We start from the raw sequence: 12,824 nt of genomic DNA, 5'->3' as shown, positions 1-12,824 counted from the left end.
ATAATAAATACTGGTGGACCCCCTTAGAATTGTTATTGGTACACTGTCAGAAAAAAGGTGCAGTCCCAGCAGCACTTGGATGCTGCTCTGTGTCTTTTATTTGGGAGAAAGTTATGGTCTCAGTTTCAATTGAGATATTTGACCCAGTCTATGAGTGTTAGCTTGATAATGAAGCAGACTTTGAAGGAATTAGATTAGATCATATTACATTAAACAATAGAGGTTCAGTAAACCATTGTAAATGCGCAGAACAGGGTTTGAAAAAAACAACAGATAGATACAATAATACCCTACACATACATGTCTAATGAGGCAGTGGCCAGATCTCTACACACAAACTAAACAATTGCAAATTTAAAGTTTTCCTATTTTCAAACAGCTCAAAGTATTGTCATCTGGTTTCAAAGTCTCACACTCTCTACCAGATTTATCCGGTGTGAATGGATTTCTTTTACTGCAAGTGAAGGGTAGTCTATGACCAAAAAGGACACACCCCGCTCAGTAGGTAAAGATAACAAAAATGTAATTTTCCATCTTGGATAATTAAAAGCAATGTGAAATTCCTTGTGGTATCATGACATCAAATAACTTTACTGTAAAAATAAGCGAAAGGCTGACACTACGGTAGGCTTATAACTTCCATTGGACCAGAAAGGACCAGAAGCAGTGGAATGTTTGCATTCAGATCAGTTGTCATATTGAGTTTTTATTTATTTATTTTTTTAAATCATGATCTCAGAGACCACAGGGCCCAACCTAACAAAGTCTTTATTATACGGTGTTTGGTTTGATGTGTTGGGGGGTCAGAGTGTTGTAAGAATCCCTCTCTGCAGAGGTGTCAAGTAACGAAATACAAATACTTCGTTACCTTACTTAAGTACTGGAGTAATTATTTTACAGTGGACTTTTTACTTCTACTCCTTAAATTTTAAAAATAGCCTCATTACTCCTATTTCAGTTTGGCTTGTTTTCATTCTGGCTTGTCATTGTTAAAAAGAAAACACAAAAAAATAAATAAAACCTATCCAGATAAATTGCACCATTCGGATAGAGTGCATTGTGGTTGGATGAGAAGTATAAACATACATATAGCATTCCGACACCCTATTGGTTTGAACGCGATCTATCGCACCTGCACCACACAAATCACGTCACACTCCAGCAAGGAAATAGCAGACGTTTGTAGCCTAGTACGAAGATATCCGTGGCAGAGACTCAAGAGAACTCAAGCGAAATGTCCCAAACAAGCACCAGCGAGGAGGTTGGTAGCCAGGAAGACTAGCCAACCCTTCTACATCCCTGGCCGTACCTGGAAGAATTTTTGGTTGGATGCAAAAACAATTCCTTTCGAATGCGCTGCAAGCTCTGCGCCCCAAAGTACCACGAGCTAATTATAATACTTATAGGCAACTAGTCATCATACCTTCCGCTCCATGAAACACATGTTAATGCTCAGTAGTACACATATATGGTTCTTTAATGTATTTGTATTGTACAAAAATGCGTTCATTTTCAATGGGCATAAATGCAGCTGAAACAGGTGCATCAACATTAAGATTGTAATATAACATTATAGTAATTATGGCCTTTAGAAAAAAAAAATTTTGTGGAGGTGGGGTAGTGCACTATAGGCCTGTGGTGCGGCCTAAGCTTTTGTCCTTAATGGTATTTTTTTCCCCTTACATTACTTTTACTTTCATACTTTAAGTAGTTTTGAAACCAGTACTTTTGCACTTTTACTTGAGTAAAAAGCTTGAGTTGATACTTCAACTTCTACAGAAATGAATGTGAATAGTTCTGACACCTCTGCCTCTCTGTCAGGATTGGAGCTTGACTGAGGGTTTGGTTTCTGAGCTACAGGTGTTCCCCTCTTCTTAACTGTCCGCTTTCTGAACGGTCACAGGTATTGCGGTTTTATCTTTAGCTTTTCTTTATCTGCCACTTTGAGTTCCCTAATGGGGAATGAACATTTTAGATTTTAGATGGGAAAGCCTATGCTTCCTTGTGTTTGATATGTGCGGTTGTCAGATGAGTCAGCTGACAGTCAAACTGAGAATTAATATGAAAAAAGGCCATTGTTCTGAGGAAGGGCTAATGTAACGCAGCTCATTTTCTCTCTCTCCAGTGCATGCTGTCCAGAGGCAATAAGCAACTACCACTATTCAAACTGATCATTTTGGGTAAAAAAGGCATCACGTCCATCACACCAACCCTATATGTAGCTGATTGGTTACACCTTATTATCAAATGAAAACAAATAAAAACGGATTCATTTATTGAAATTTATTGAAAATGTTCTGGTACAGGATATAAAATCTTCTATTCCAGCCTCAAACAACACAAAAACAAAAATTAAATTAACAAATTTGAAAGCACATTCATTTCATAAATCACATTTCATGATAATAGTTACATAAATTACAAACCAGCTTTATAAATTGTACATCACATCTTTTGACAGACAAAATGTATCCAACCTATTCTTGAAAGAGTTAACTGAAGGGAAACGCACAACTTCTTCTGGAAGAAAAGTCAAAAAGCAGTATCAGGTGATGTGCATTGCGTGATGGTATGTGAATTGAAAACCACATGTGGTTTCAGGTCACATTAACTAAAACCACTTTCCTTGTTCACGGGACTTCACATAAAGAGTGTAATAAAACTAACTAAAGAATGCAGACAGCTCCACAATGAACTTAACTATGGTGTGAATAATAAATTATTTTCAGTGTCTGTTTGAACACCCCCACTGATGTCGAGCACCAAACAAGTGAGTGTGTAATCAACATGAATGACACTTGACCCTCACATGAAGCACTCTTGTTCTTTTACCAGTGCGGAGTGGCTAACAACAACAGAACAAAGAACAAAGTGTATCCCACAATTCATCACAGTCTCCTGCTGGTTGTAATTCCCCTAAAAGGTTGTTTGTGGACTAACCATAATCAACCCCAGCGATGTTTCTGTAATTTGACACATTTCAGAAACATTCAAACCATTAACAACATCTATAATGATAAATATAATCACTACAATATATATTATATCAGCAGGGTTAGGAAATACAAGGCACTTGGTAATTGTGAAAGAGAAACAATAAAATAAGTAATCATAGTAATGACAATGATAGCTATTTCTTAATATATAATATAATAATAAACTGGACAGTGACTCCCCAAAGATGAATGTGTGTCTCCAGACAATTAGGAAAGACACTTTAAAAGGTCCCATATTGTAAAAAGTGAGATTTCCATGTTTTTTTTTATTATCATAAAGCAGGTCGAGGTTCTATATAAATACTGCGATAGTATCAAAATGCTCAATCCACAGAGAAATGCACACAGCCCATATTCAGAAACTGTGCCTTTAAACAAGCCATCAGTACTTCCGTAAAGTTGTGATCCACTATACTATATATAGGTAGAAAGTGCTGTTAAAGTGCTGTTACAGTCATTCCCCGGCTGAAATGGCGATGCAGAGATGCAGAGAGAGTAGATTTGGAAGACCTGAAATGCTGATCAATCAGAGCAGACTGGGATTTCAACTTAAAGTCTTTGAAAATGTCCAATTAAAGCTATATTTTAAGTATTTTTCAGGCTGCTCTAAAAATGAAACCTCCTGGTTAGCCAGACTCATTTAATTTCAGAGTGATAGTAAACCACCTCAGACTGTCACTCGGGTGATATCAGAACATTCTGATTTAGGATTTTAAAATGAAAGGGTTTGAAAATGTCCAATTACAGCTATATTTAATTTTTTTTTATTTATAGTTAAAAGTAGGGTAGCACATTCTGACAGGTAGGACATAGCTGCCAAAAGGGTTTACCCCATCAATGAATGTAGTTAAAACCAGGGTAGCTCAGACTATCAGGTGGGAAATTATCAGAATTGCCTACATTCTCTATAAATATGGTTAAATGCAGGGTAGCTCAATCTGACAGGTGGGAAATATGTATCAGAATAGCTTACTTCATCTATAAATGTAGTTAAAAGTAGGGCAGCTCATTCTTAATCTTTCAGAATTGCCTACAATCTCTCTAAATATGGTTTAATGTAGGGTAGTTGATTCTGTCAGGTGGGAAATATCAAAATGGCATACCTCCTCTTTAAAAATGTAGTTTAAGTAGGGTAGCTCATTCTATCAGTTGGGAAACTATCTTATCAAAATGACCAGTGACAGACTGGGATCAAAAAATGGCCTTGACATTTGCAACACACAGGCTCTATTTTCAAACCACACCAACCAATAGAAATAAAAGGGATAGAAAGGTAATTTCCATTCAAATCAACGCAGCAGAAAGGTTAGAGCGGCAGCCATTTTAATGTGTACCATTGCCATGGTAACGCATACATTTCAACAAACCGTGGAGTAGTAACGTTACGAGGTAGAGAGCTGCTAAATGAGTCAAATTAACTTCATGCCATTTTATTTCTACGCACCAACTTCACACAAATGTTGACGTAAAAAGCAAAAATGTACCGACAACAGTTTAACATCTTAAAGCATCTGCAGACCACTAGGTGGCGGTGCTACGTCATGATATGCTCCACTAAAGGCACATCCAGCACAAATACAAAGGCTCAACGTTAAAGGGGCGCTATGCAGTTTTGGCTCGCAGGTTTCTCTATAGAGCATTCTTGCTCTATAGAGAAACAGCTTCAGAATAGATATTTGGCAACACTGTTGTAAAAACTCGTTGGCGACTCTCTCCCCTCCCATCTTCTCCCTCTGGTCATATGCATTTGTTTTCATAGAAGCCGGCGAACGCACGGAGCCATGTCCACTGAGGTAGACAGCTAATAAGCCCGTAACAGACAGCGATCCTAATAAAAACCTTTACAGACAATAGCAAACATCCTGAGGTCACAATAACAAGAAATACAAAGAATGAACAGAGTTTATCCCAAAGATACTTACAAGTGCAACAGCAAGAAGGCCAGGTCAGCATCGGATTTGCAGGCTTGTGTTTGTCTCAGTTGTCCCCATTCTGAAAACGCAGGTCCGATGTTTACTCGTGTCCGACTCCTCGCTCGGTCAGTCTGCCGTTTCCTCTTTCTCTGTTCCTCCGACAATGCTTACCTAGCTTTCTGCTTCTTTTTTGCCGGCTCAGCCATGACGATAGTGTGAAAAACTCCATCGCTACGTTGTTCTTATAGTTAGTCGGTTCCTGGATGTGTGCAGTTCCAGGAAGCAATTTGTTACATCGCGAGACCTGATATCATGCGATACTTCTTGACGCTTAGGCTGGCCGCTCGCCGGCCGAAAGTTGCAAGGGTAGTTTTTCCGCTCACAGGCGCTAGGGGGAAGCGAGACGACCACCATTCAACCCGAAAAAAGTCATATAACTGTTCCCGTGACTCCGAAGTTAAGGTAAATTAAGCAAAAAAAAAAAAAAAACTGCATAGTTCCCCTTTAAAGCACTGTACATAATGCACAGCTCCACCAAAACATGGAAAGAGCAATGCACGGCCACAGTTCAAATTACAACAGTTTCACCAAAATATGAAAAAAAAGCTAGCCACAGTATAATAAAAAATTTATAATGAATCAATGTGTCTTACCATCATGTAGTTAACAAGCTACGAAGGAGTTTGCTTTTCTCTGCAACCTTGTCAATCACATCCTCAGAGTCCAGGTTCATTAGGATCTCTTTCTCTGTCGCCATCAGCATTAGAGCCTCCAAATTTTCCTGTGACATTCTGCTCCTCAGGCGATGCTTTACAAACTTCAGTATGGAGAAACTTCTTTCACATGCCATTTGTGTGCAGGAGAGGGTCAACTAAAATGTGTAGGCCAAGCCTATTTTGTGAAAGGCATATGTGAACAAGTTCAACTGCTAGAGGAGCAAATAACAGCAGAGCGCACAATTCTTGCATGTTGCACATTGCTTGAACACCAGATCAGTTTCATCTTTCTCCATTTCATTGTCCACTTCCATCTCTGAGGCGACTGTAAATTCTCTGTTGCATCTTCATCAAATGTAAGTAGGCATTTACTTATGTTCAGAAGTGCATTTTGGGGTAGTCCGTTGACTTTCATCAGTGGATCCAGACAAGCTAGATCAGCATAAAGTTCCCCGTGCTGCAGGAAACGGCGGTGCATACATTCTGATGCTGTATCGAGAATGACGTTGTGGACATTTATTCTATAGGCCGCCAATGAGTCTGTAGATGTGTCCGCGCTGCATAACCAGACTCCCCTGGCATAGCTTTTCTTTTTTTGGTGCGTTTTGCTGGTAATGCGCCCTGCACTTCCATTTCAGATTCCTCACTTTGAAATCTTGTGTTTGCCCAGTTCACAAAATTGTATGCGGCCTTTTTCACTGTATCAAAATCTCTCACATAGTTTTTCAGTTGCTGATGTGTTTCTTTAACCATCCGATGGGCGCCCAGGAGATCCATCCTGCTGGTTTGGAGGTACTTTGACAAAGTGAAAAAATGCACAAGAACACTTGCGCAGTCAAAACAGTCTTGCACTTTAAAAGTGACTCCATGTAGGCATGTGCTTTAACACGCACAGCTGGTTTAAAGTGTGGTATATCCTGAATCCTGAACAATGTCTCAACGAGGGCCACATACAAAGCATTGTCTGGCTTGGCAAATGAGCTGAATATCTTATTCAGTGCAGCATCCTTGGAAGACCATCTTGTTTTGTGTTGGAGGGTCCTGACTCCTGACTGACCCCTTCCCAAACATTCATTCGCTGATATGAGTCACAAATAAACACTGCAATTCAGCCAGGTTGAGCACATGAAATTGGTTTGGGGATTCCTTTGACAGACATGCAGAGAATCCCCTGTATTTTCCCTGCATATTTGCGGCCCCATCTGTTGAGTTCCCAATGCAATTCTTCACATCCATTTTGCAAGAGTCCAACGTCTGTTTAAGAAGTTTTTGAAAGTCTTCTCCTGATGACGATTCACATTCAACAACTGCCAGTAGCTTTTCGTGAGTGCTGTCAGTGACATAGCGGACTATAACACTGCACTGATCTTTTGATGTTATGTCTTGTATCGTGTTGTATCGATTTGTACTGAATACATTCTAGCCTGGATGACTTCAAAAGAAACACTCTCTTTGATTAGTTGCCAGATAGACTCCACAACCAAATTCACAGTTTCGGCCCATAGAGGGCGGCCCTTCTGGCATTTGCCGAAATTCTAGATGGCCAGTCCATCACTGAAAATGGACCACCTCTAAAAATGTAGTTAACTGTAGTGTAACTGTGTGAATGTGATCAAGGCGTTCCTGTAAAAGAGACTCTCAGTGAACTTTCCCTGAATAAATAGTAGTAGTTTAAAGTAGGGTAGCTTATTCTGTCAGGGGGCTTAAATCCTCTATAAATGTACTTTAAATCTAGTACACTTTTCAATCTTACAAACTAACTAGTCAGAACATACAATTAACTGATATAAAATGTAGGCCAACACATTGTGGTAAACACATTAGACACATAACATCCTGTTCAATAGGGCAAAAGCATAGCAGTGTACTGGTGAAGCATGACGCTCTGGAGAGTCTGTAGTTAATGATTAATATTTGAGGACATGTGGAGTGACTTCCTTATCTTTAAAATGGTAACTTATCTAGCTACCATACCTGAGTTCATTGTGCACAGACGTCAACATGTGTTGACAGAAGAAGCCAGAGATAAAAGCGGAAAATGTTGTGACAGAGTCCTGACCTGAGGACCTCACTGGTCAGACAGAGAGGGTGTGCTCAGCTTACCTTTTACTTAACCTTCTCCGTGGCTTCTTGCGTTTTTCCTGCGCTTGTCACACTGCTGGGAACATGTCGTCTGTCTCTATACCCCCACCAAAATGCCTGCTGAAATCGTTAGTGGTCCCTTATCGTCACATGTTTGGACCAGGACCTTCCAATGTTCCTTTACGAATCTTGGAGGCCGGGGCCAATCCTGTCATTGGACACATGCATCCAGAGATATTTAAGGTAACTCTAAGCTAAGGGTTTAACACACATGATGATATGATATGATATGATATATATATATATATATATATATATATATATATATATATATATATATATATATATATATATATATATACATTTTACTATGGTTTTCAACATTTCCATTGTGCACAGAAAAGTGACAATGCTACTTCTTTTCAAAGACAGAGAGATCAATGTTATGTTTTACCTAGTCTGAATCAACTAAAGTACATTTCCAGAATAAAGCCCGATATCTTGAGCTTGGCCCACACGCAGGATGTCCGCTCTCTATGTATTGCCGTTGTCAAACTCCCTTTGCTATGAAAAACAACCACTAAATGCTAAAGGTTTTGAAGAAAATTTGGATCATGCATTAAGGCAGGCCTGCGTGGTTCTTTCAGGGAATGATGGTAAAGATTTACAAAGAATATGTTTACAACATTTACTATCTAACTGGGATGTTTTGGCACCGATTGGTGGGGATTGCTATGGACGAAATACACACAGGATAAACTGGTAAGAGCAAATTACGTTTAACAATGCATCCAACTATTTTATATACTGTATTGTGTGAACAGTTAAATTCATTTAATATTCTATTTAGATTTTTATAATGACTTTTAACAGAGTTATTGCTATTGCTACGTTTACTCAAGTAAAGGATCCACCACTGGAAATTGCTAAACTGCAGCCAAGCCATGCCATTTGGATTAAAAGTTTGTATTCAACAAACTGTGTGCATGTATTGCTGTCTTCATGAGGACCATTGTGGTTAGGACATTTCTGCATTGTGCGGACATTTTGGTCACACCCGAGTTGAATGCTTTCCATTTACAAGTCAGATTTTCATTGTTTTTATTAGCTCCAGACAGATTAGCCATTGTTAGCAATGCCAGTTTATAACAACGCATCGCTGTTTTTTGTGCATACAAACAGGGTAACATGTCCACAGAAGATGGACAGCACTGCGTGTATGACAAATAACACAGAAGTGCTGATAACTGTATGTTACTACAGCTTTCACAACTGTTGATGCACGGGGCAGCCATGTTGGATTTTTAGCTTGGGGTACTCTGTGGTTGCCGGAGTTGCAAGCTCGAAAATACAAGGTCAGGAGGTGTGTTTCCGACTTTGACCTCGGAAAATCCGAGTTCGGTGTACAAATACGCACTATAACATTCAGTTTTCTCAATTAATCGGTCAATAAAATGTAAGAAATGTGTGAAAAATGGCCATCACAATTTCCGAAAGCCCAGGCTGGCATGTTTAAATGTCTTGTTTAGTTCAGCTTTGTCATGACTAACAATCAGAAACGCAAATGTAGTCTGTTCATGATCATAGAAAACAACAAATAATAATCACATCTGAGAAGCTGGAACCAGTGAAACTGAGGCCTTTTTATTTTTTTATTTAAATGACTCTTTTGCCAATTTATTTCCCCTCATGGTTGGACAGACTGAAAGAGTTGCGGCTAACCTCTATGAGGATATCTCTCAGTCTGCCACTCATTGAATGCAATAGCAGTATGCTGAGAAAACATTTTTCACCAACGTTTGCTCATTTTCTGTTATAGATAATGAGTGACATCAAAAGTGGAATCCAGTACATGTTCCAGACTGAGAACAACATGACTTTAGCAGTGAGCGGCACTGGCCACAGTGCTATGGAGTGTGCCATCTTCAACGCAGTGGAGCCCGGGGAGAGCGTACTGATGGCAGTCAACGGCATATGGGGAGAGCGAGCAGCAGAAATGGCTGAGAGGATAGGTAAGGCTTTGTATTTTATATTTCTACAACAAATCATTATGCATTAGTGCACCTCTCAATATTTTCCTGACTTTCCCTTCTGAAGATGTAAATCTTTAAAACGGATCCAAATGCATAGTTTTGTTTGAAAAAGGCTCAGTAATGTTCTAAAACAGCTGGGCACTGGCCAAAAACACAAAAACGGGAGTAAACGGTGCATTTGTTTGGGACTATTTTCAGCTGCGGATTAATACACATTTGGTGCGCTAGTATTTACAGCAGCAGGATGATGACTCAAAATAAACTACAGCGCCCGTGTTCATCATAATGAAGGAACATTTCACTCAGTGCAATTATGTGGTTAATTTTGTCCAACAATATTAAAAATACATAATATTGCCACTCTTATTATCCTTTAAAATCAGCAGTAATTGATGGAATACAAATGATTCTGATGTAACTCAACCACAGAATATGTGGCGTTAACCCAACAGGTGCCAGAGTAAATACCATTGTGACGCCCCCTGGTGGTTTCTTCACAAATGAAGAAATTGAGCAGGTATCCCTCTGACTCTCCAGTTAGCATGTTACTCAGATTAATTCTGTCAGAGCTATGGTCTCTGTGGTCATACTGCTATCTCATCACAGGCTTTATCGAAACACAGGCCAGTGCTGTTCTTCCTTGCACATGGAGAATCTTCTACAGGAGTCTTGCATCCTTTAGAAGGCATCGGACAGCTGTGCCATAAGTAAGATGCAGCACTCACTCCTCATATCATCACATCACATCTGTAATGATAATAAGGACAGAGAATAGCTATTTTATGATTTGTGCCTATAGGTATAACTGCTTGTTTCTTGTTGACTCTGTGGCATCATGTGGAGGGACCCCTCTGTACATGGACCAGCTAGGTCTGATATTAAGTCCTACTCAATGTTCTTCAGTTTCTCTGGGGCAGCTGATTAAACCATTCACTGTGTTATACTATCTGTTTTGAGGATGCCAAATAAAGATTGTTTTGGTGGTTTGTATTTGCAGAGATAGACATCCTATACACGGGCTCCCAAAAGGTTTTGAATGCTCCTCCGGGTACAGCACCCATCTCCTTCAGTGAGAGAGCATGGTGAGAAATGTTCTGTATATACAAGTTATGGTTTAAAAGATATGTAACATGTACGTATTTAAGGTTTAATCTGTCCGCAGCCAGAAAATATTAAACCGGAGGACAAAGCCTGTGTCATTCTTCTTGGATCTGAGTTGGCTTGCAAACTACTGGGGATGTGATGGCAAGCTGTCAAGAGTGTAAGACTTTTTCCCCTCTGCATACAGGCACTGATTTGATTTTAAACTGCGCTCTCATTTTTAGCCATACTTGCTCAATTTCTGAATATTTCTGAGTATTGCTCTGACTGCTTCATTTCCTCTTTAAAGATATCACCACACAGGTCCAGTCACTGCTTTTTACACTCTGAGGGAGAGTCTGGCTGTCCTTGTTGAAGAGGTGGGATGTGTTAGAATTAAATCTTTTAATGTTGTATCTGTTGGAGCTTCAACAGTTAGCCATGATTGAGCAGGTTGTACAGTGACTAAATATATTACTCCACTTATAAAATATTTATAAAATAGTCAGAATATGGCATAAACCATAGCTTTTGCTTTGGGACAGAGCCTATATTCACAAGCTCAACGCTGCTGTAGCAACATGTTTAGGGCCTCACAGAGCAGCTAGCATGGCTGTAGACTGTTAGCGCTGTGTACTATGCCCTGAATAATAACATGAATATGTTCTAAATTCAAATATGGGTTATGCTTCAGCTATTCTATAAATGTTTTGACTGTCTGTTTTATGCCTTTTTCTGTTATTAAGGGTCTGCAGAATTCATGGAAAAGACACCAAGAAGTGGCTGAGTATTTCCACGCTGGCCTAGAGAGCATGGGTCTCAAACTTTTTGTCAAATCAAAAGTGAGTTTCAAGGTTCAACACTACAATTTCATTTTTTATTATAACCTGCAGTGGAACCTACACAGAATAATGGTCGCAATATAAAACTATAAAGTGAGACAATTGACCGTTTCTGTCTTAAATGGTTTACAGAAAGCAAGACTGCCTACGGTTACCACTATTATTGCTCCTCATGGATATGACTGGAAAGAGATCACAGCCTACATCATGAAAACACATAATTTAGAGATTTCTGGAGGGCTCGGACCATCAGTTGGCTTGGTAAGAGAAAGATCTGTCAAACACTTTCTATAATAGTTTTTTTCAACTTAATTTAAGTCAACTTAAATCACTTCAGTCCTGTGTAGCCTAAATTCCAGTTGTTTTTGGTCTTTTTAGGTGTTGCGTGTGGGGCTGATGGGATGTAACAGCAGCAAGGCCAATGCTGACATGGTGTTAGCAGCACTGAAAGATGCTCTGAAACACTGTCACAAGAGCAAAGTGTAACATGTTGCTGTTGGATGCTTTAAAGATAATCAAGAAGGAGATTGTAATAAATAAACCATTATTCTCAGTAGTTGTCTTGTGCAGCTCAATCACTGGTTGAATGGGAACAGTGGACTTGTCTGCATAATAGTACCTTTAGTGTGGTGGTGGTGATGATGGCGCAGTGGATATAACACATGCCTTTGGTGCGGGAGATCTGGGTTTGATTCCCACTGCAATACATCAACCAATGTGTCCCTGAGCAAATCACTTAACCCCTAGTTTCTCCAGATGCGTGCAACCTCTGATATACAGCAATTGTAAGTCACTTTGGATAAAAGCGTCAGCTAAATGACATGTCATGTAATTATTTTTGATTTTCAGTCTAATAAAAACTAAGAACTAATTTGACATGATAGTATTCCACTCTTAATGGTATATTAGATACATTTAACACAAGTCATATCCTACCCCCTTTCCTAGCAAATTGTATATTTACATCAATGGGTTTTCTCATGGTGAGCTTCTTTCATCATTCTTACTAATACCTCAAACTGTTCCTGTTGTTTTCTGTCCATATCCGAAGCTAAGTGTACTGATTATAGTGGAACCATAGACTGTTAATATACAGTCTATGAGTGGAACATTAAAACATCGTATTGACTAAGGAGAAAAAAAAACTATTCTACATATCCCA

General features: G+C 39.2%; 1 protein-coding gene across 1 annotated transcript; it reads left to right on the top strand.

The window, feature by feature from the left end:
- Positions 1 to 7,791: 7,791 nt before the first annotated feature.
- On the top strand, positions 7,792 to 12,154 carry agxta (alanine--glyoxylate and serine--pyruvate aminotransferase a). The gene is made up of 11 exons (XM_028588318.1): positions 7,792 to 7,950; positions 9,527 to 9,719; positions 10,193 to 10,257; positions 10,347 to 10,447; positions 10,540 to 10,610; positions 10,738 to 10,822; positions 10,903 to 11,001; positions 11,131 to 11,200; positions 11,567 to 11,666; positions 11,799 to 11,923; positions 12,041 to 12,154. The coding sequence occupies exons 1-11, from the start codon at positions 7,792 to 7,794 to the stop codon at positions 12,146 to 12,148; spliced, it is 1,176 nt and encodes a 391-aa protein (XP_028444119.1). The 3' UTR covers positions 12,149 to 12,154.
- Positions 12,155 to 12,824: the final 670 nt, after the last annotated feature.

Source organism: Perca flavescens, chromosome 9, assembly GCF_004354835.1.
Source record: "Perca flavescens isolate YP-PL-M2 chromosome 9, PFLA_1.0, whole genome shotgun sequence".
Taxonomy (NCBI): Eukaryota; Metazoa; Chordata; class Actinopteri; order Perciformes; family Percidae; genus Perca; species Perca flavescens.
The sequence above is the reverse complement of the archived record's forward strand: the minus strand, read 5'-3'. Positions and strand labels throughout refer to the sequence as shown.